At 40.4% G+C, this 22,703-nt stretch overlaps 1 protein-coding gene across 2 annotated transcripts in view; it reads right to left on the bottom strand.

Moving 5' to 3' along the window:
* npepps (aminopeptidase puromycin sensitive) overlaps positions 1-22,703 on the bottom strand; it is a 231,246-nt gene that overhangs the window by 33,195 nt on the left and 175,348 nt on the right. For both annotated transcript variants that reach the window (XR_006309177.1, XM_043674808.1), the window contains exons 14-17: positions 20,798-20,861; positions 15,635-15,774; positions 10,972-11,106; positions 3,271-3,490 (exon numbers count right to left, since the gene is read on the bottom strand). Coding sequence is in view for 1 of the 2 variants with exons in the window: in XM_043674808.1 (XP_043530743.1) it covers positions 3,271-3,490; positions 10,972-11,106; positions 15,635-15,774; positions 20,798-20,861 (559 nt within the window). In the remaining variant the exon portion in view is untranslated. The remainder of the gene's footprint in view (positions 1-3,270; positions 3,491-10,971; positions 11,107-15,634; positions 15,775-20,797; positions 20,862-22,703) is intronic.

A 22,703-nucleotide genomic window follows, 5' to 3' on the forward strand; every position in this document is an offset into this window, starting at 1 on the left:
ACAGTTCTTTGTCCAAATGTCTGGGATGCTCTCCAAATACCTCTTTTATTTGGCTTGGAGACTATTTTATCCTAGTGCCTTAACGAACAGTTCTGACGTTTTCTGACATTAACGGGGCGGCACGGTGGCACAGTGATTAGCACTGTTGCCTCACAGCGCCAGAGACTCGGGTTCAATTCCCGCCTCAGGCGACTGACTGTGTGGAGTTTGCACGTTCTCCCCGTGTCTGCGTGGGTTTCCTCCGGGTGTTCCGGTTTCCTCCCACAGTCCAAAGATGTGCAGGTAAGGTGAATTGGCCATGCTAAATTGCCCGTAGTGTTAGGTAAGGGGTAAATGTAGGGGTATGGGTGGGTTGTGCTTCGGCGGGTCGGTGTGGACTTGTTGGACCGAAGGGCCTGTTTCCACATTGTAATGTAATCTAATCTATATTAAAAAGGTGTTAAACAAATTAAAACTATTTTAGAATCCATTTTATTTAGCTCTTGATTGAAAGCTTCAGTACCTTGGACTTGCGTGTTTTGGCTGACCGAATTAAATGGTGGTTAGCTTGTTCTGAGGAAGGGTCACTGGACCGAAACGTCAACTCTACTTTCTCTCCACAGGTATTGCTAGCCTGAGTTTTTCCAGCAATTTCTGTTTTTGTTTCTGATTTTCAGCATCCGCATATTCTTTCTTTTTTTTGTTTAAATGGTGGCCAGTCCCATTCAACTCTGAACTAGCTTGAAATCCTATTCATAGCCAAGACAGTCATTTCCCTCCTTCACCAGTGTAAACTATTTTTATTCTTCTGCCACTGCTCCAAAACCACTTTCCAACTCTCACTTATAGAACCAACTTTCTGCTGTTCCCAACTCACCTGAAATGCTGTTGACAGCATCCTGTCCTACTGATGTATAACTCTAATCACCCATGACCTACAGCAGCTCAATGCCTCACAACACAAACTCTCTGTCCATAGTTAGGTCTTCCCACAACCTTACTCCTTCTGTAAACATTTCAAAGGCTTTTGCTGATCTGTATTCCTTTAGCTGTCATCCTTCCAATCCACTATCTGCGGTATTTGACATCTACTTTCTTCTCCACACAGCTGGCTCCACTTCAAGCAACCCTATTCCCAAGTCTGCTCCATGCAACTGTCTTGCTCCTGACCCTACCCAACATAATTCTTATTGTCAACCGATGCAACCCTTTTCCCAGCCCTTAGTAACCACACACGCAGATGACAAGCAACATGAATTCGACTGGGACAACACTACTATTATAGGACAAGCCAAACAGAGAACAGCCAGGGAATTCCTAGGGGCATGGCACTCATCCACAGATTCAATCAATAAGAACATCGACCTGGACCCAATTTTCCGGCCACTGCAACGGACAGCTGGAACTGACAACCGGAAGCGGCAGATTCAAACCACTACAAATGCTGGAGGAAAGTTCACAGAAGCGCTTCACAGGAGGCTCCCAAGCACTGAGGATGTCACCTAGACAGGGGACGAAACGTCTGCAACACAAATTCCCAGCTCGGCGAACAGAACCACAACAACGAGCACCTGAGCTACAAATCTTTTCACAAACTTTGAAGGGAACATTCCATTAATCTTTTTAACTACCTTTATATATAGTATGCTATCTATCACAAATTTGTACCTAAACCCCTGCTCCTTTTTTGTTCTTAATCCCTTGCCATTATGAAAATATTCTGATTATCATTTTTTGTTCTAAAGTGGAGACTCTCACTTTCCCACATCAGTTAGCACTGCTGCCTCAAAGCACCAGTGACCCAGGTTCGATTCCAGCCTCAGGTGACTGTCTGTGTGGAGTTTGCACATTCTCCCCATGTCTGCATGGGTTTCCTCTGGGTGCTCCGGTTTCCTCCCATGATCCAAAGATGTGCAGGTCAGATGAATTGGCCATACTAAATTGCCCATAGTGTTTAGTGCATTAGTCAGGGGTAAATGTAGGGGAATGGGTTTTGGGTTGGTTACTCCTTGGAGGGTTGGTGTGGACTTGTTGGGCCAAAGAGCCTGTTTCCATACTGTAGGGAATCTAATCTAAAATTCTATTAGTCATAAATTTGCAAACTCTCTTAGTGTATGTGCGCCTTTTTGTAACTTCTGCGTACCACCTACATAACATATTTCTAAGTGACCTTGTCAAAATTAGATATACCATTTTATTCCTTCATGCAAGCCAGAAGAACATCTCAGTATATCAAACTGATCATAAAATAAATCCTACATCTCCAATTTCCTGGAGTAGGCAGAACAATGAGTTTATTCTTAAACAAAGCTAATACATATCTGATCGCTGGATACCCTCCTCCTGTGTTATCATTTTATTATTAGTGAGTTTTGAGAATATTTGTGAATATTTTCAATCAAAAATTCCCCAGTGCCTGATAATCACCTTAAATCCATAAGGGTGCTTATCTCCATATGATGTTCTTCAACAGAGTAACATAGGCAGCAGCCCTCTCCAATGTGAACATTTAATGTCCCTCCATTATTAATCAAGTCAGGCACATCTTTAGGTTCTAAAATTAACATTTCACTGTCTCAAAGGTTTCTTATAAACTAACTCTTAGTTGGACATGATTACATCGTTAATTTCTTTGATACTGGTGATAATCTCTCTGCTGGTTGCACACAATGCAGCATCGTTTTGCAGCAAAATCATCTTTTCCAAAGATCCTTCTCCTTATCACCTATATCTGTACACCCAGCTGAACCAGACCAGCCACTCCTTCAAAACCAGAGACATCACTACCTGTAGCCGTAACATCAACAAGCCTTGATCTTCATCTTTGGCTGGTACACTACAGTATCAGTTTTTCACTTGAATACTAACGTTTAAAACTGATGCCAGTATCCTATGGTCTGTGGTGAATAGTCGTATAATTGGTGATGCTTTTTTTTTTAAACTCTTCATATGTGCAGATCATGCACAGACAAGCCGTCTCTAATTGGAAGAATGAGACTCTCAGACTTGCCCAATAATCAATTCTGATCTAGTAGGACAAAATATTGAAAGCAGACATGAAGGGTCACTTTTCTCACTTTTTCTCCAAAGACCCTAACATATCAAAGGAAGGAAGCAACTTGGTATTGCATGGCTCTCCCCAAGTGTAAAGGTGACTCCAGGTTGTAAACTCAAGTGTTCCACATTCTTCTGAAATTGGATTCAATTGAAACAGGGAGAACAACCACCAAAGAATAAGATGGTTGCTTTAACTGGAGATCACTTGGAAATCATTATGGTTTAAAATCATACCCTCATTATGTTTTGGGTCCCAGCCAAGCTTCTGCCCAATGTTCAAGAACAGGTCAACAATAAACTCTTGCATTTCTTCATGAAAATCCGTGTGGGACATTAAGGTAGAAAGTGTCCCCAGATTGCAGCTTAAATCACTCCATACTGTGTAATTTGGCTCATTCACAAAAGCCTCCATGACTTTTAAAACTTCCACTGTGCCAATAATGCCAGCTCGAGCCTGAAAAATACAAAAAAGATAACTCAGTAGATCATTTGTTAAAATCAAAAATTTCATCAGCTGGCTACTATCAATTGATTGTAACATAGCACATTGTTGCAAAATACTACAGGGTGAATAATCAAATTTCCAAGAACTCAACTGAAGAAGAAACATGTATTTACATAGCACTTTTTGCAATAGCAGGATATCTGAAAGGGTTTCACAGTCAATGAAGTACTGTTAAAATGTAATCATTTCTGTAATAATTAAAATCCAACTATAGTAGAATTGGCTATTTCACAAATGACAGCCATTACTAGCAGATTCCCATTTGTATTGTGCGGCTTGGCTCGAAGTAACTGATAAAGGTAAAAAGGTAAAAACAATGACTGCAGATGCTGGAAACCAGATTCTGGATCAGTGGTGCTGGAAGAGCACAGCAATTCAGGCAGCATCCGAGGACAGGCAAAATCGACGTTTTGGGCAAAAGCCCTTCATCAGGAAGGGCTTTTGCCCGAAACGTCGATTTTGCCTGTCCTCGGATGCTGCCTGAATTGCTGTGCTCTTCCAGCACCACTGATCCAGAATCGAAGTAACTGATGAAGAGCTTTGCTGCTAATATTGTCAGTTAACTGTGAACAGTGCCAATTGGGATTTAGTAAGTTAAGGACAAATGAATAATGGAATTTCAGCAAAATCTGTACGAGTTTTAAATTGGTTTTATTAATGAGAATTTGTATCTACATAGTCAATGATGGTATAACGACAACAACTTGCAATTATACAACTTTAACATCGAATACCAGCTCAATTTTGAACCCAAGTTAGCATTACTGACATTTTGATCCATTAACCCAAATGGATACGCCAGTATCGTACAGACCTTGAAATGATATTTCCAAAGAATGACAAATCTCAGCCTTAATTTGAACTGTGGAGAATGTCAAATTGGCAAACTAAATTTGTTTAATCCAAATACACATTTGGGTTACCCAAAAATGCATTGAGATAACACTGAAAAGACTCAGAATTGAAGTCAATTTCTGTCTGAGATGCAAACCAAAGAATTATCATTTCAAAATCTGCACATCCAACAGTCACCATCCTCCTGCACTGATGAATCGCCTCTTCTACTAGTTGTCTCAGTAAGGATGTAATGTCTACTTAGTGAATTAGCTGCCTCGTAAAAGTTAATTAAGTAAATAAGGGTTTAAAATTGCCAATCCACTATTTCACTTGTAGTTTTACCAAAGCTTTCAAAAAGCTTAAATACATTCCATGCCAATTGTGTGTGATTTGATGATGGCTTATCCATTTTTAATGTATAAATATGAACTTGTCAGAGCTCCGCATTTTACATCTGCACCAACTATCACTTTTGGAAATTCATCTTACAATGTTTGCTGCCATTTGAGGAAAGATGGCATTGAAAATATTTACAACAAAATTGGAAAGATTTTACCTCACTCAAAACTCATTCATGTATACAGACCAAACCTAGTATGTCAAGTTACAAGATCATACATATGTAATTTCCTTAGATGTATAGGTTTGATAAAGGATTTGTATTTGTCCATCATTTGAGCATGCCTTGCTATCAGACTATATGCCAAATATCCCACATTTGAGTCTGAAAGACAACTTCAAATAAGTTAACTTCCTTCTTTCTGGAGCAATTCTCCAAATGGATGTTGTAGTGTTCACAATCTGGATTTGAACTAAATTCAAATAATGAGTCCCAAACAAGACTCAAGACATTAACTCTGCTTCTCTCTCCATAGATGTTCAAGACCTACTGAGTTTCTCCAGCATTTTAATTTCAAGTTCTTTCCATCATGCTGCGACAGAATGTTCACATCGTACATTTCATATTCTAAGGATATCCCAAAGCACTTCAGAACTGAAGATCATTCAGTAAGTTTAAATTTTGTGTCAAATCTTTAGTTAAAATTTGATCAATATTGTTGTTTTAAATACAAAAAAAAAGATTTTTTTTCCCTGAGAGTATAGATTTTATCCTCTTACCCCAGCTTTTGCCTCCTTAAAATGGCAAAATCAAACTCAGTGGATGGCAGTAAATGTAAGAGCGGTCTCTGGCAGAGCAGAAAGTCATAGTGCTTTGTCACCAGGGCAACCATGAGCATTTTATCTAATGTCTTCCACTGTACTCGAATGCTTTGTATCCATTACACAAATTTGCTTCACATCCAGGTTGCGAACACTACGACATTCATTTGGACATGAGCCAGAGTTGCTATTTGGTTAACCTGGCAATTATCTCTCAAATAACTCATCAGTATGCTCGTCACAAGACAGCAATTTAAAACATCTTCTACATAAGTGAAATAATCATATGATTCAAGTATGCCAAAGTCTTTGAATAACAAGATACTTCTCCATTTTAGACCTGAAGGCTGTTCCATACAACACAAATAAACAGATTCACCCTTTCAACAGGTAGCAAGGGAAGCAGAGATTTAAACAGAGTGTGGTGTTGGAAAAGGAGAGCAGGTCAGGCAGCTTCAGAGGAGCAGGAGAATTGATGTTTCAGGCAAAAGCTCTTTATCAGCAATGAGTCTTGTTGGCTAGGGGGCTGAGGGTGCCAAGTTGGAGCCTTGGGACTGGGGTGGGGGTGGGGAATGAGGAAACTGTTGAAATCCATACAGATCCCGTGTGGTTGCAGAGTCCCAAGGTAGAATGAGGCATTTTTCCTCCAGGCACTGGGTGATAACGGTTTGGCAATGGAGGTGGCCCAGGAGCTGCATGTCCTTGATGGAGTGGGAGGGGGAGTTGAAGTGTTCAGCCATGAGGCGGTGGTGTTGGTTGGTGCAGGTGTCCCAGGAGTTGTTCTCTGAATCAATCCACAAGTAGGCGCCCTGTCTCCCCAATGTAGAGGAGATCACTACGTTTAGCACCTCTCCAATCTCCACAGGGTCCACACACAACTTTCCATTTCTGTCTTTGACTGGCTATTCCTCCCTAGTCATCCTTTTATTCCTCACATACCTATAGAAAGCTTTAGGTTTTTCCCCTTTATTCTACCTGCTAAAGACTCCTCATGCTCCCTCCTTGTTCTCAACACTCTCTTTAAATCCTTCCTCCCTAATTTGTAACTCTCCATTGCCTCATCTGGACCATCTGACCTCAACGTAACATAAGGCACCCTCTTCCAGTTAACAAAAGACATAATTTCTTTAGTAAACCACGGTTCCCTTATCTTATCACTTTCCCCCCTGCCTGACAGGAGCATACCTATCAAGGACATGCAATATCTGTTCCTTAAACCAGTTCCATATTTCGACTGTACCTATCCCCTGCATTTTGCTACCCCATTCTATGCCTCCTAAGTCTTGCCTAAATCGCATTATAATTCCCCTTCCCCCATCTATAACTCTTGCCCTGTGGCACGTACCTATCCCTTTCCATCACTAAACTAAATGCAACCAAATTATGGTCACTCTCTCCAAAGTGCTCACCTACCACTAAATCAAACATCTGGCATGGTTCATTATAAAGTACCAGATCCAGTGTGACCTCCCATCTTGTCTGCCCTTCGACATATTGTGTCAGGAAACCCTCCTGTACACACTGGACAAAAACTGAGCCATCCGACGAACCAGAGTTATAACATTTCCAGTCAATGTTGGGAAAGTTAAAGTCCCTTATAATGACCACACTGTTCCTTTCACTCCTGCCCAGAATCATTTTGCCAATCCTCTTCTCCACATTCCTGGAACTTTGCGGAGGCCTAGAAAAGAATCTCCCAGCAGTGTGACCTCTCCTCTCCTGTTTCTAACCTCAGCCCATACCACCTCAGTAGACGAGTCCTCGTAAAAAGTTCTTTCAGCCATTATATTATCCTTGACTAACAAAACCACACCTCCCCAATAAATATGGAATTTGTGGTCGAGACTTCCAGCAATCATTTCAATTGTCCCAATATTTAGCTGAAGGCAACTGTACCTGGATAAGCAGTTTGATAACACAGAAGCAGAGACTGTGGCGATGTAGACTGTAACATTACTGAACTGTTGGAAACTAACCCTATGATTCCATGTGACTGAGTATGGATGAAGCCCAAGGATGTATTCCTGGGTGATTTCGAAGGTCATAGTTTAGGTAGAAAACAATGCATCACCATGAATGTCCCAGTGTGAAGTAATGGATAAGATTTACACCAAAACAAGGTATTCCCAAGAAGCTGGACCAGAGAAGAAAAAACAACCTTTTCCACAAACTTGACATTACATTATGCACATCAATTGTGCGGGATAGTTATATTCAGTGGATGCATATGACACTGTGCTGTCAGTTGGATTAACAATTATAGGGGTGTAGAGATGTTAAAAGATTTGACAGCTGTTTGGTAATTGCAGAGTAGCAGCTCGCAAATCAAACAGAATTATCAATTAGATTATCAGATTAAATTTGAGGTCATCACAGTGATATTGTGTAATGTAAACATCATGAGATTATGGGAGGACCTAGAAAAACCAGGCTGGATCTTTAATAGTCCGTTCAGCAGTGGTCAAAGAACAAGAAACAATCAAGCTTTTGAGTTGTTAAAGAGAAGGGCCATAAGGGTAATTTCTAGTGTCAGATCACTGTTCTAAAGATTTGTCTGTAAAACTTGCATTTTTCAGCACTGAACAGACATGAATTAAATGAAATAGAAAATTCATCTCCAATACTACAAGTTAGACCATAACTGCATGTTAAGAAGAAATGTGTAAAAGTCCAGCTAAAAGGAATAAGTTCAGAATAGAAGACAGAAATACTACTTCTCACAAGACTGATTAATATCTGAAAATATGCAGGCAGGACAATGGAAACAAAATGAAAAGACAATCTGAAGTTGGGAACGGAGCTCTTTAAGTTTGTAATCATAGGTCCTGTATTCCCTGCCAAATTTGGTAAAATGGAGTTGGACTCCCAAAAGTTCTTTAGTAGAACCTGCCTTAAAAGCTGGAGCGTGAAATAATACTCAGTGAACAAATGTTTAAGTTAGATGTCCAAAAGGAAACATAAAATACAAATATTTTATCAACATAGGATCATTTTCTTTTAGATTCTCAACATCAAGTCTAATAATCCAGTTATTATGATCCATTACGTTATTGAACAACATTTATTGTAGGCTTTAAGTACGTAAGCACTGAATGGTTTAATCTAAATCATATGAATTTAAGAAATGAGTAGGCCAGTTGTCACTTGGAGTCTGTTCTGCTATTTGTTACGATTATAGTTGAACCACAACCTCAAGTCTACTTTTTCTACCTAATCCCCATATTCCTTGACTGCCAGAGTTCAAAAAGTTACACTTCAAGCTTTTTAAGATTGAAAATATTACAAATATTTAAAAATGAGATTTTCAAGCAAATAGATCTTGCAGAAAGGAAAAAGGAGTCATTCGAAATATCAAGGTGGCCTCGCCATTTCTAGATCATGACCGATCATCTCTCAATGCCGTTTCCTACACTATTTCCATATCCTTAAATGACATTTGTTACCAGAAACCTATTGATTTCTGCCTGGAGACTACGCAATAATTGAGCTTCCATAGCTTTCGGGTTTAGAATTCAAAAGATTCACCAATCTGAGATGATTATGAATTTCTTCACTCAGTCTTATGTGGTCTGCCCTTGTCTTGGGGATTTTATTTGCTGATTCTACAGTCACCAGATATAGAAAGCATCCTATCGATAGTCCCCAGCGTGCCCTTTAAGAATTTTTTTAAGTTTCAGTGAGATCACCTGTCATACTTCAAAAATCGAAATAATAGATACCATTTCCTCAATCTCTGCTCTGAGGGCAAGCTGCCCAATTGAGGAATTAACTTAGTGAACCTCCTTTGCACACTTGCTATTGCAAGCATATCCTTCCTTAAGAGAGTAGACAAAAACTGTACATAGAATTCCAGATGAGGTCTTGCCAAGACTCTACACAACTACAGCAAGCCAACTTTACTTCCACAAACAACTTATTTGAAATGAATGTCAGTGTCATATCTACCTTTCTAATTGCCTAACCTTCAGTGACTCATGGAAAAGAATAACCAGATCCTTTAGGACACTTGCACTTCTCAACTTCTTGCTATTTAAAAAACATTCTGCCATTGTTTTTCTACCAAAAGTGAACGTCACACTTATTTATATTCCAGTAGATACATTAATAAGTTGTTAATTTTTTCAACCTCAATATATCACAAGAGAGACAAATCTGGAGATTAAATGCTTGCCTCTCAAAGTAAAAAATATTAAACTGCCTTTTTTTGCTATTGTCTGTACTGGACATGTCAAAAGGTTTAGCATCGTTACAAGTTGTAAGCAACTTCATGCAGTCTTTTTCTGCTTTCTGTCCAAGAGAAGGAGAACTAAATTGTACAACTTCTAAAACATGCTAAAGAAATCACAAAGTACATGCATATTCGCTACAGAAAACTTAGGAACCTGACAGGAACACTAAGCTTCCTTTATATTGACTAGAGTGACCTCATATCTTACATTATGTAAACAAATAGCCTAAAAACTTTGATTAAGTTTTGATACTTTGAAATGGAGGCGTTTAGTGTAAATCTTTATTTATTTATTTATGTGGATAAATTATTACTATAGGTTAAAATTTCTTCATGACATGCTAAATTCCTAATACTGGCAGCTCAATTATTAATCTAACACTGTAGACATTATTATTCAATGGTATGGAACCGAATCTTCCCAACTTGTTGGCAGGAAGGCTGGCAATGTATTTCTTGCTACATCAAGAGAGGACCCCCACATCCCATTACTGTCATGAAATATTGTCAACAGTGGGAAACTCAGTGGGGTGGCCGCCCACTTGACAAGTGAAAAATCCAGAACTGATCTGTTAAGAAATGATTGCTTCCCCAGATAAGCACTATTGCAGCACAATTACACCCTGGTCTCCTTCCCGCTACAACACTTGAACACAGTAGTCACTGCTGGGGATGGTGGGGCTGAGGCTACTGAGCTTCTTGACCCCCTACTTGAGCAGAAGCCTGATAATTGGCCACTACACACAAAACACCATCACAGAGGCTGCCATCCACTGAAGTGGTGCAACTTCAGTTTCCATAGAAAATTTCAAACCATAGGGAGATCATCACGATTAACATAACAGCTGAACTTGAACAACATAACCTACAGAAAGCCACGTAGGATCAAATTATTACTTGAATCAACAATTCATTCAGAGCACTCAGACTACTCAAATAACTTCATTTGAATTTATGACTTACCCCCAGCTATTCATCTCTATGTGTAAAGAACCTGAACCACATGGATATTCAGAATCAATTTGTACTTGTTCAACTTTTTCAGAAGTAAAGTGAATTTTGATCACAAAACAGATTATTTTGAAGGAATTTATATCTTTGGGCTTCTGCAAGAAATGCTTCACAAATCTCCTGTAGCTCAAATTTTCAATAACACAAACAACATATTCTACTGTGGATGTTTTCCAACTCACTTCCCACTTACCAGTGAAAACAAGTCATTTTGAAGCCCTAGCCGGTCTACAGGAGGGAGTGTAAGGTTCCGGATACTTGGTAGTAAACTCTCGAGCATTGTTGGACTGTACTGAATGCGGCAGAATCCCACAGTTCCTGGGTTCAACTAAAGTTAAAAAAACACAAAATATGATTCATGCACACTCGTATGGAGATCTTGATGTACATCTATTCACTTGTCTAGAACATCCATTCTGGAGTCGGCAGTGCACTTCATTAGATAGATTTATATATAACTACCCGGGACCAGTATAAGTAATACCTAGTGAATGCATGCATCGTTTGAATAATATCAATCGAATCAAATCACTAAATTCTGCAATGAAACAGCTAAGTTACTTCAGGTGTTCTGAAAATGTCAATGTAATAGCACCACCTCTCATGTTTTATGCTCTCAATCCCATCAACTGACTTCAAACGGCTCTGTGGGAAAGAGGCTTTGCTCAGTTTGGAAACTGTGGGGAATGAATGAACATAACTCAAGTAGACTTCAGAGATCAGATTATTATATATATAGATCACACCAGATTACTCTAGTTTCAAACTTATAGATTTGAATGACACAGGGAGGTGCACATCCATTAACATTCAGCTGTACCAAGATAATTACTCAAATCCCAGTAAAAGAGAGAAATGAGACCCTTGTGCAGAAAGGCGGGAGGAAAAAAAACCCCTTTTTTAAAACTCAGTTTAATTCCAATGTGAATAGAGAAGGGAACCTGACCCGAATGATTGGTTTCAAAAACTCACCTACATCAAATCTTTAGAAGAATCTGTTACAATGGCAGTACGAGTTCTGCAACAGTTGTATCCCCACTCATTGAACAGAGGTTTGGGAATGACCAGATTTATAGATGAGCTAGCCATCAAGATCAGAACTATGGAAGTAGTCATCCCTTTTAATTCACTGTTCTCTTCACTGTCTCAGTTTATACACACACATTAATAGACTATCACGTTTAGTTGATTATCAACAACTAATGGATGGATTTATGCATTGGTTGGGCTACAAAATATTCAGATTCATCTGTAAATACGAAGTTGTGCAGCAATTGTTTTGGAGACCATGCAATGCAAATCATGTCTCCTGGCCCTACTTCAGTTTTTCCCCTCAATAGCTCTGAGGAGAATATGTGGGGATCATGAACACCTCAATCGTACATATTATGCCTCTTGTATGTGAGATTCCTTGTACATTTTATAAATGATTATTCTAGATTTGTCAGATTTTGCAATTGTGCCGAATATACATTATTTGAGTAACAAAGCTATAAATTGAAGTGCAGCACTGAATAATACAAACAAGGAGTAAATTATTGTGCTAGATTATAGCCTAGCTTGATGAAGGCAAAGTAAGTTACAACAAAGTTAGGCATTTAATTCTCAAGTATAAGTAAGGCCATGAGCTTGAAGGAGCCAATGCTAGAAGCCAGATTAATCAGCTGGATCTGAACACCTGTGATAGGAGTACTGGATAGCCAACAGAAGATTTTGGTTTGAAAGGATTTGTACATTTGGGTGCAACCCTCATGTGCATACACAAATCAGCTCAGAACTATAAACGTAACTGTTTGCTGCTCTTTTCTTAAAAAATAGATCAGCGCACCATAAAAATGGGATTTTAGACTGTTGCCAGATTTTCACAAACAGAACTGGGAAGATAGATGATCTTATAATATGTTTAAAGCTAAAGTTATGACCAGAGTGGATATGAACCAATGGTCTCTTCATACATGTGGTTTTTAAACTTGTATCTCTCCATTATCAATAACCAAATTATTACATATCGCAACAGATCAGTTTCTGATCCCAAGATAAATCAGTTAATAATGACCCTGCTTAAAAATAAAGAAGTTTAACTTTACCAGAAAATTAAGATCCCAAATAATACCTAACTAAAATCCCAAATGCACTCCTTCTATTGAAGGACAATATTAGTAAGTCTATTTGACATTTCACCAAATTTCATCCAAATAAATAACATATTATGGCTGTCAACAAACTCATGAAGCAAACTAGTTTTACATACATTTATATAAAAAAGGACTTTGGATATGCACTGAGCATATGTTAAAACTGTACAGACATTGGTTCGGTCGCATTTAGAATACTGTTCTGATCGCCACATTACCAAAAGGATGTGGATGCTTTGGAGAGGGTGCAGAGAAGGTTTATGAGGATGTTGCCTGGTATGGAAGGTGCTAGCTATGAAGAGAGGTTGAGTAGGTTAGGTGTATTTTCACTAGAAAAAAAAGGAGATTGAGGGGGGCTGATTGAGATTTACAAAATCATGAAGGGCATAGACAGGGTGGATAGAGACAAGCTTTTTCCCCCAGGGTGAAGGATTCAATAACGAGAGGTCATGCTTTCAAGGTGAGAGGTGAAAAGTTTAAGGGGGGTACACGCGGCAAGTACTTCACACAGAGGGTGGTGGGCTTTTGGAGCGCATTGCCAGCAGAGGTGATAGAGACAGGCATGGTAGATTCATTTAAGATGCGTCTGGACAGATGCATGAGTAGGTGGGGAGCAGAGGGATACAAATGCTTAGGAATTGACTGACAGGTTTAGACAGTACATTTGGATTGGTTCAGGCTTGGAGGGCTGAAGGGCCTGTACCTGGGCTGTAGATTTTCTTTGTTCTCTTTGTTCTTAAGCTATACAATATATTTTTGAAAGTCCACTTGGCAGTAGCTGGAGAGTAGTTGGTAAGGTTTGGAGGACAGAGCAACACCTACTTATTTACTGTTTCTAACAACTTGAGCATTGTGATCTCAGATGCAATAGATGAAGAATGAGTACAACTGAGACAAAAAGACAGAAACAGACAAGGAGTAGAGGAGTGAAATATGAAGCCAGAGAGGGGCAAAAGACAACAAACCAAGTATAATTAAAAAATTAATGGAGAAAAATTACATAAAGGGGAAGTGCAGACTGGAAAAGAAAGTGAGCAAAGGGTCTGAGAGAGAGCAAATGAGTGTGAATGAACAGGGTCAGAGGATGTGGAGGCAGGGAAGGCGGGAGAGGAAGGGAAGAACGGGATGAGGGGGAAGGGGAGGGAAGAAAAGAAAGGGAGAAGAGTATACAAGAGAGTCAAGGTTCAAGAGAGGCAGGGTGTCACAGCAACATAGAAAGAAAGACACAAACAGGCACAAAACAGAAAGAGGTGGATGCAGATGTCCAAAGAGAGGCACATGAATGGTTGGAAAGGCCAAGATTTATATTCTGAATTAACAGGCTTTATAACTTGATGAATTTAAGATGTAGCAAAAGAAGCAAACTACAAAGCTGAAAGAATGCAAATACAATAATTGACAAAATGTGAAGGGTAATTACATTCTAAAATAAGCAATACTTGGGAAGTTTACGATCAAATACTGTGTATCGTCTGTACTCAATGTCCAATTTAAGACTGTCAAATTACTCCTCTGACAGCATAATTTCTTTTATTCATTATGTTCACCTAATCTTTCAAAATCTAAAGGGATGTATGTCTTTCTTGCCAAGAATTTGTACGACTTGTAGTTGACATCCAAGAAGATGGAGTCTATAATTAGCCATTTAAATGGTGATTAAATTTGAAGAGATTCCACAAGAGAAAGATCGAGAATAAACAAATAACCTTTCTACCTGTGCTGTGCCTTGTGAGGACCAGGTAGTCTCTGCACACATAGCTCCTTAAGTGGCTCTATCAACAATAGAACCTTGTGGTGCAGGGGACTTAAAATACTTTCATACTGTGATTAAGAGTAAAAAGTACTGGACATACCCATCATATCACTGTCTGTAAAGAGAAAATGATGATTAAAACACAACTGAAAATTTCACCCAACCTTTTCACTTTACAGATGTTGACTGCCTTGCTTGCCATATCCAGCATTTGCTAAAGTTTTAAAAAAGATTTCTACAACTTTTAATAAATGTTTTTACTTCTTTCTCAACTCTTCTACAGCAGAGGACATTAAAGAACAATCGACAAGAAGAATTGTAGATGTAGGGCTGACACACTGTTGGACAAATTCCAAACATGCATTGTGATTTCTATCAGGAAAAAAGCAAATGGAGATGAAATCTCAACCCAAGAGGCCAGAATCTGAAACCCAGTTGGTATAACTTTATATTTGGTCTTTAACAAAAAAAATAATAGAAGTAAAAACCTAAATTGCTGGAAGTTCCTCTTTTTGAAAAGAATTTCTTTCTTTTGTTCAGTGCTGCTGAACTCTGGTTATGCCGGCTCTCCAGTCAGTACATTTCCCAAACCAACAAACGATTAAGATCAAACTGACAGTTTCCTGACAATTGGATTTACGAACTCCAAAGAGCAGCACACTGGGACTCCAAAGCACTACACCAAAGAACTACTGACAAAGAATTCTGCACCAAATCAGAATCCCTTCAAATAAAGACAATAGTGGAAGCTGAACCTCAACAGCTTGGAAGCAGGGTGTTAAGTTAATTATTTGGTTTTCCTCATGCACCTTAAAACTAATTAATGAGCAATGCTGGAAGAGGCTTCAGAGTAGACTGCCTGCTCACCATTTTGTCTGGACCCAAAAAGGTAGATCAAAAGTCTATTTAACTGAAAGGTAGAAAGAATACATAGCCTAATCTACTTGTGAAGCTCTCCGGTGACCTACCTTTATCCATTGGTGCGCTTTCACATTCTTCACAGTGATAGTCGTCTCTGGCTGGTCCAGTAACACCTTCATACTATCACAGCTTACATCTTCACTGGTGCAGATACTAATAGGGACCATCCAGTGAGGACAGTCACTACCTGGGAAACATAGGAGAGGTGTACTTATACATGAATGGATTTAAGTAGTAGAGCCCTGAGAAGACTGACTCCATTTTCCCTCCATGGACAGACGTAGGCACAGAATGCATGTCATTTATAAGAAATAAAACAAAGTTCCCAGACAGCTTTGAGGGTAGATGCACTGATTGTTGTGGCACAGGACTCCTACTTCCTTCCCAGAAAATCTAAATTTGATCAATGGCTCAGGTGAATTTTATAATGCAGCAGGGACGCTAAAAGGTGTGCTGGGATTTGATCTTGCAGTCCCCAGGAAGTGGGATGGGGAAAATTGAGTAAAACCTTTAAAATCTTGATCACCATCCAATAGAATGCTTGCACATATGTATCAGGCCATTAAGTTTTTTGTGGAACCAAACTCAAATGAGGAGGACTCAAGTGTAGTCCTTGACACCGCTTGTGCCCCCGAGAGCTCTACTCCAGCATCAGTCGGCAGAGGAAGACATAAATGAAATAAATAGATATGGATTTAAAACTAATCTCGAGTTGATCGTTTTGGGCTCCACTCTCCAGTTTGTGACAGATGAGTATAATTGAATGGTAAACATGCTACTGATCCTTTCAACATTTTCAAAAAGACCAAAATGTCATCAAGAACTGTAGACATTAAAAAATCAAATTTCAATCAATCATTTTACTCCCTTTTTACAGGCTTTGTACACTCCCCGCTCTCCAAATTCAGTTCAACAGTTCTTCCATGGTATTAATTTGGTCTATTTGAACTGAATCATTAATTTTTAAAAGCCAGGATGACTTAATCAATGATGTCATCAATAAGGTGAGCCCCTAAAAAGGGGGCTTTTAATTCCTCCGCCAACTCTATGACTCAATCCAGCTATAACAAAGGAGAAAGGATAATGCCTATTCTATTGGTTATGCCAAAGCCACCAGAAAGTTTAATAAAGGTATTCCTTCACATATTTCATTGTTATAAGAAAATTGAGATTTCAGCAAGATAGGACTTTTGAATGATTATGGTTTCATGAATGATAACAGTGACTTAGAAATTTTACATGCTGTAAAGTGGCTAATTTAACTGTTTCAGATAAAAGTAAATTGCCTGCATGTGAATTTGAAATAATATAGCTAAGTGCTCAATATCCACAACAGGTTACCCAAAGGAAAGATTTTGGGAGCGACTAGCTCTTACGCACATTAGAACAAAACAGAAAGGAGGAGTAGGCCATTTAGCCCCTTCAGCCTGCTCTTACACTTAAAATCATGGTTGATCTGATCCTGACCTCAACTCCATTTTGCTGCCTGTTCCCCATAACCTTTGAGTGCCTGCAGTTCAGACTATCTGAAGAATCTGCCTATCATGATTCAGCTTCCACAACTCTGAGGTACAGAACTTCAAGAGAATTTCATTAGTTCCATTTACACGGATACCTCTTTTTGTGAAACAAATGAGTTTGAGGCACTTGATCCAAATCTCTGTAATCTCTTAATATTCCATTATTAATTCCCCAGTCCAATGTCCCAAGGCGTCACAATTAACTTTTGATACTCTCTTCATTCTTGTACACTTGGCAAAGCTGTTATTTCTTGCTACTTAATTTATTTCCTTCCTCTTTTAAAGTCACATTTTTTCCAAGGATTTTATGAATTGTTTAGCCTTTAATTAATCTTTATAATACTGTACACCCCTTCTCTTCCAAATTATTATCTTTAACCTCCTCTGTCATGAATGGTTCACCTTTCTTTTAAAACATATTTTCTCAAAGAAGGAAATATAAAAAAAGGGAGAAGAGACTGGGAGCAGTTGCCTGTATGGTTGGATTGCTGCAGATTCTCAGCATCTTTTGAAAAGTCTTAAAATTTTGAAGGACAGGAGAACAGCACAAAGGAATGCTGCTGAAAAAAACTGAATCAATCTGCTACAATACTTAACTAACTAGAGGACGACTTCAAATTCCAATCAAATTCTGATTCATAAAAAAAACCAGCTGTGCCACTAATAATTTTGAATTAAGAACAATACTTTTTTTTTGGAAAAATCCTTCATAGGATTCATCTTGGACTGTTCCAACACAACAGTCAACTCATAACAGTTTAGAGCTTTTGGTCACTGCCAAGTATTTAAAAGACACTGAGGCATATGAGGCACACAGTCTTCATCAATCCCTGATCTGTGCTGTTATGATGCCAGTACCATCATTTAAAAAAAATACTCGTTTGTCTGACTGCAAGTTAAACAAATGATTACGTATAGTAAAATGGTTTTGCACAGATTGACTTATCTCTGAAGTAAAATGTTCAAAGGTGACTGTTTACCATTTAAATCAGTTCACAGCCAAAATAACTCACCTACATGAGTGAAACCTGGTGAAATGTTTATTTTCTGATACTTGGCAATTTAAAAAAAAAAGAATCTTACTGATAAATATAACAAATAATAACTAGTTGCATTCATTTCATCCCCTCCCAATTTTCTGATTTTCCTGGAAACTGAATCGTGTTACAAGATTATTCACAGGTTTTGGTTGCCAACTAGCTCCTCACCCCACAGGCTTGATCATCCACAATTTAAGCATTAATAGCCATCAGAGAATCTGACCACATGAAGAATCAAAGCAGAGGCAGTGTTCATCCACATCTAATAATACAGTGGCTACAGACGGAAATGTTTCTTGCTCCCCTTCCTTATTCAAGAACAAAATGTTCAATTGCAGTAGCCTATGACTATTTCAGTCGAGATCATCTAATTAGCACAGACCAGTAATGAGGTATGGGTGATCCTACAAATTCCTCCAAGGTGTTTCTCCTGTGGTCTAGCTTGGTGAGACTCATTTTATTTGGTTATACTCCTACTGTCTTTACACAGTCAAAGAATCTCTAAAGAGTCACTGGAACTGAAACATTAACTCTGCTTTCTCTCCACAGATATTGCCAGACTTGATGAGTTTTTCCAACAATTTATTTTTTATTTCTTAAACTGGTTTCTCTTCCCAATCCTGCACTGGAAGCCCCCATCCTTGATCCCATTTTCTACTTTTTGTTTAAATGCAACCCTCAGCACATCACCTGAAACATAATTTTCCACATGGATGCCAATGGCACCCAACTTTACTTGACTGCAATCTCTGCTGATCCCTCTACTGCCTTGGTATTGTCAAGACTGCTCATGCAACATCCAGCCCTGAAAGTTTCCTTCAATTTAATGTTGGAGAGACTGAAGCCATGATCTTCCCTTCGGCCATTAACTCCACTCCTAAATCACCAATTCCAATAGTCTCATCAACTATTGCTTGATCTGAACCAGATTATTCACAATGTAGATGACCTACTTGATTTTGAACTGAGTATCCATTGCCTCTCAACTGCTAATACTCCCGACCCAAATCCTTTACGTTTTTGCTGACTCCAGGTTCGACTAGTCCGATTTCCCTTCTAACCATCGCCCACCCTTCATAAACTTGAACTCATCTGAAGTTTGCTGTCTGTATTCCAAATCATACCAAGACCTATTTACCAATCCCACAATGGCTCCTGGTGCTTAGACTGAATTTATAAATTCTCATTCTCATGTTTAATATCCACGGCCTCTCCCCTATCAGTATCTGTGAGCTCCTCCAGGCGTTTGAGACCAAACTGTTCTTCCAACTCTTGGCAACTAGCACATTCCTGAGCTCCTTTACTATTGGCAGTTATGCCTTCATCAGTTTGGGTAACTGATGCTGAAGCTTCCTTGCTAAACTGTTATCTCACTTGTTCTTCAGACTAACCTTTAAAAAACCCACCTGCTGACTAAGCACTTGGTCAGCTGTTCCAACCATTTCATGTGGCAGTGTGTTTTACTTGATCACCATTTTGAAGGTAAAAAAATTCCTTCAGAATTCTTATTGAACTAATTCCTCCCCTTCACCCACAGATGGAAACATTTCCTCTACACCTCACCGGTGTCCTTCACAGTTTTATGGATCCAAGTGATCTGCCTTTCTTTTATTGGAAAAAATAGCCCATCTATTGGCCAAATCATCCAACTTCTGTTGTCCCCTAATCATCTATTTACTGTGGTTCTCTTTCAATTCCCCATCTACTGGCATCCTCCAACATTCATCGACTACCTAGTAACTTCACTCAATTATTGGGCTCCTTCCCAGTTTCCCATTTACTGGGGGCCTCTCCCAATTTTGTATGACCTTTCCCATTAATTGATGCCTTCCAAACAGCCTCCATGTCTCTTGTGAGAAGCACACTTTCCCAAAAGCTTAGATCAAAACTCAGGTTTGTAACCCTGTCAGTGTTTTAACATTGAGATATATTACAATACTCATTAAGAAACATTCCAAGAACAGAGAATTATAAAAAATTCAAATTTTTGGAAGATACGTTGTAAATAATATATTTAAAGGAAAGGTAATCTAGGTGGCACATTGATTGAAAATGTTGTTGTTTTAACCTTCTGAGTCTTCAGTGAGGATTTGGCAGAAAACTATAATTCAATATGAAAATCTCGTGAAACTCAAAACCTCACTTCAACATCACAAGGATAGCTATGTGTGTGAAATGTAAACCTGTGCAAATGCAGTTGCTAATTGTGATGCTGAATCATTTGCTTTCAGCAGAACATAAGAAATAGGCATTAAAGAACTCCATGGGGCAGGGTAGCAGGAGAGTGGATTTTTTTGGGTGGAAGGATTAGAAGTTGGTACATGTTACTCCCTTGCTAAGATTTCTAGATGCTGGGGCGATGTTCCAAGATCTTAAGCGTATAATTACAAAAATGTTAAACTATTTTACTTTAAAGTAGTATCTGCTTTAGACATATAAAAGCAATTTTGCAAGTGCAACCTTCAAGGATTGCATTAAGATAATTAAATCCGTTTTGCAATATTCATTCACACTCAACAATCATCATCTTTGTAGAAGCTTCATGATGAGAAAAGATCATATTCTAAAGGTTTGCAGATATTATGCAGTACTCTCAGGGCTAAATTATAAATACATACAATATAGCATCAGTTATTTAATTTGCACTTACCAGTAAATGGTCCACTGGCGCAGAATTTCTTCTGGGAAATCTTCAATATTCGGTTGTCCCCTTGCTGAAAAACATAGACTACTGTAGTATCTGAAAACAGCATATGCCTTGTACATGAAATTAATATTAAGCCTGATGGCTTTGTTCTCAAAAGGCTTCTGTATTTAAAAGGTTGCAACTGACAATTAAAAAGTATATTTAAGTGGAACTTAGACATGGAAGAGCTATAAAATATTTTGAGCATGGCATGCAATGCCAAATATATTTCAAATGCTTAAAACAAATTGGCATTTACACAGAGGGGAGCTGAGAGCATAAAGCTCAAAGTTTCCCTTTCAAAGGTTACTTAATTGCACAACAGCACTGCATTACTAAAGTAATGTTAATAGATACATCATATTTTGAAGAGCGAGAAAGCGAGAGAGAGCGCGCGAGAGAGAGAGAGAGCGTGCGAGCGCGCGAGAGAGAGAGAGAGAGCGTGCGAGCGCGAGTGAGAGAGAGAGCGTGCGAGCGCGAGAGAGCGTGCGAGCGCGAGAGAGAGTGCTAGCGCGAGAGAGAGTGCTAGCGCGAGAGAGAGTGCTAGCGCGAGAGAGCGTGCGAGCGCGCGAGAGAGAGAGAGAGCGTGCGAGCGCGCGAGAGAGAGAGAGCGTGCGAGCGCGCGAGAGAGAGAGCGCGTGCGAACGCGCGAGAGAGAGCGTGCGAGCGCGCGAGAGAGAGAGAGCGTGCGAACGCGCGAGAGAGAGAGAGCGTGCGAGCGCGAGAGAGAGAGAGCGTGCGAGCGCGCGAGAGAGAGAGAGCGTGCGAACGCGCGAGAGTGAGAGAGCGTGCGAGCGCGCGAGAGAGAGAGAGCGTGCGAGCGCGCGAGAGAGAGAGCGCGTGCGAACGCGCGAGAGAGAGCGTGCGAGCGCGCGAGAGAGAGAGAGCGTGCGAACGCGCGAGAGTGAGAGAGCGTGCGAGCGCGCGAGAGAGAGAGAGCGTGCGAACGCGCGAGAGAGAGAGAGCGTGCGAGCGCGAGAGAGAGAGAGCGTGCGAGCGCGAGTGAGAGAGAGAGCGTGCGAGCGCGAGAGAGCGAGAGAGCGTGCGAGCGCGAGAGAGACAGCGAGCGCGCGAGAGAGCGTGCGAGCGCGAGAGAGAGAGAGCGTGCGAGCGCGAGAGAGAGAGAGCGTGCGAGCGCGAGAGAGAGAGAGCGTGCGAGCGCGAGAGAGAGAGAGAGCGTGCGAGCGCGAGTGAGAGAGAGAGCGTGCGAGCGCGAGTGAGAGAGAGAGCGTGCGAGCGCGAGAGAGAGTGCTAGCGCGAGAGAGAGTGCTAGCGCGAGAGAGAGTGCTAGCGCGAGAGAGAGTGCTAGCGCGAGAGAGAGTGCTAGCGCGAGAGAGAGTGCTAGCGCGAGAGAGAGTGCTAGCGCGAGAGAGAGTGCTAGCGCGAGAGAGAGTGCTAGCGCGAGAGAGAGTGCTAGCGCGAGAGAGAGTGCTAGCGCGAGAGAGAGTGCTAGCGCGAGAGAGAGTGCTAGCGCGAGAGAGAGTGCTAGCGCGAGAGAGAGTGCTAGCGCGAGAGAGAGTGCTAGCGCGAGAGAGAGTGCTAGCGCGAGAGAGAGTGCTAGCGCGAGAGAGAGTGCTAGCGCGAGAGAGAGTGCTAGCGCGAGAGAGAGTGCTAGCGCGAGAGAGAGTGCTAGCGCGAGAGAGAGTGCTAGCGCGAGAGAGAGTGCTAGCGCGAGAGAGAGTGCTAGCGCGAGAGAGAGTGCTAGCGCGAGAGAGAGTGCTAGCGCGAGAGAGAGTGCTAGCGCGAGAGAGAGTGCTAGCGCGAGAGAGAGTGCTAGCGCGAGAGAGAGTGCTAGCGCGAGAGAGAGTGCTAGCGCGAGAGAGAGTGCTAGCGCGAGAGAGAGTGCTAGCGCGAGAGAGAGTGCTAGCGC

The sequence above is a fragment of the Chiloscyllium plagiosum genome, chromosome 33, assembly GCF_004010195.1.
Source record: "Chiloscyllium plagiosum isolate BGI_BamShark_2017 chromosome 33, ASM401019v2, whole genome shotgun sequence".
Lineage (NCBI taxonomy): Eukaryota > Metazoa > Chordata > Chondrichthyes > Orectolobiformes > Hemiscylliidae > Chiloscyllium > Chiloscyllium plagiosum.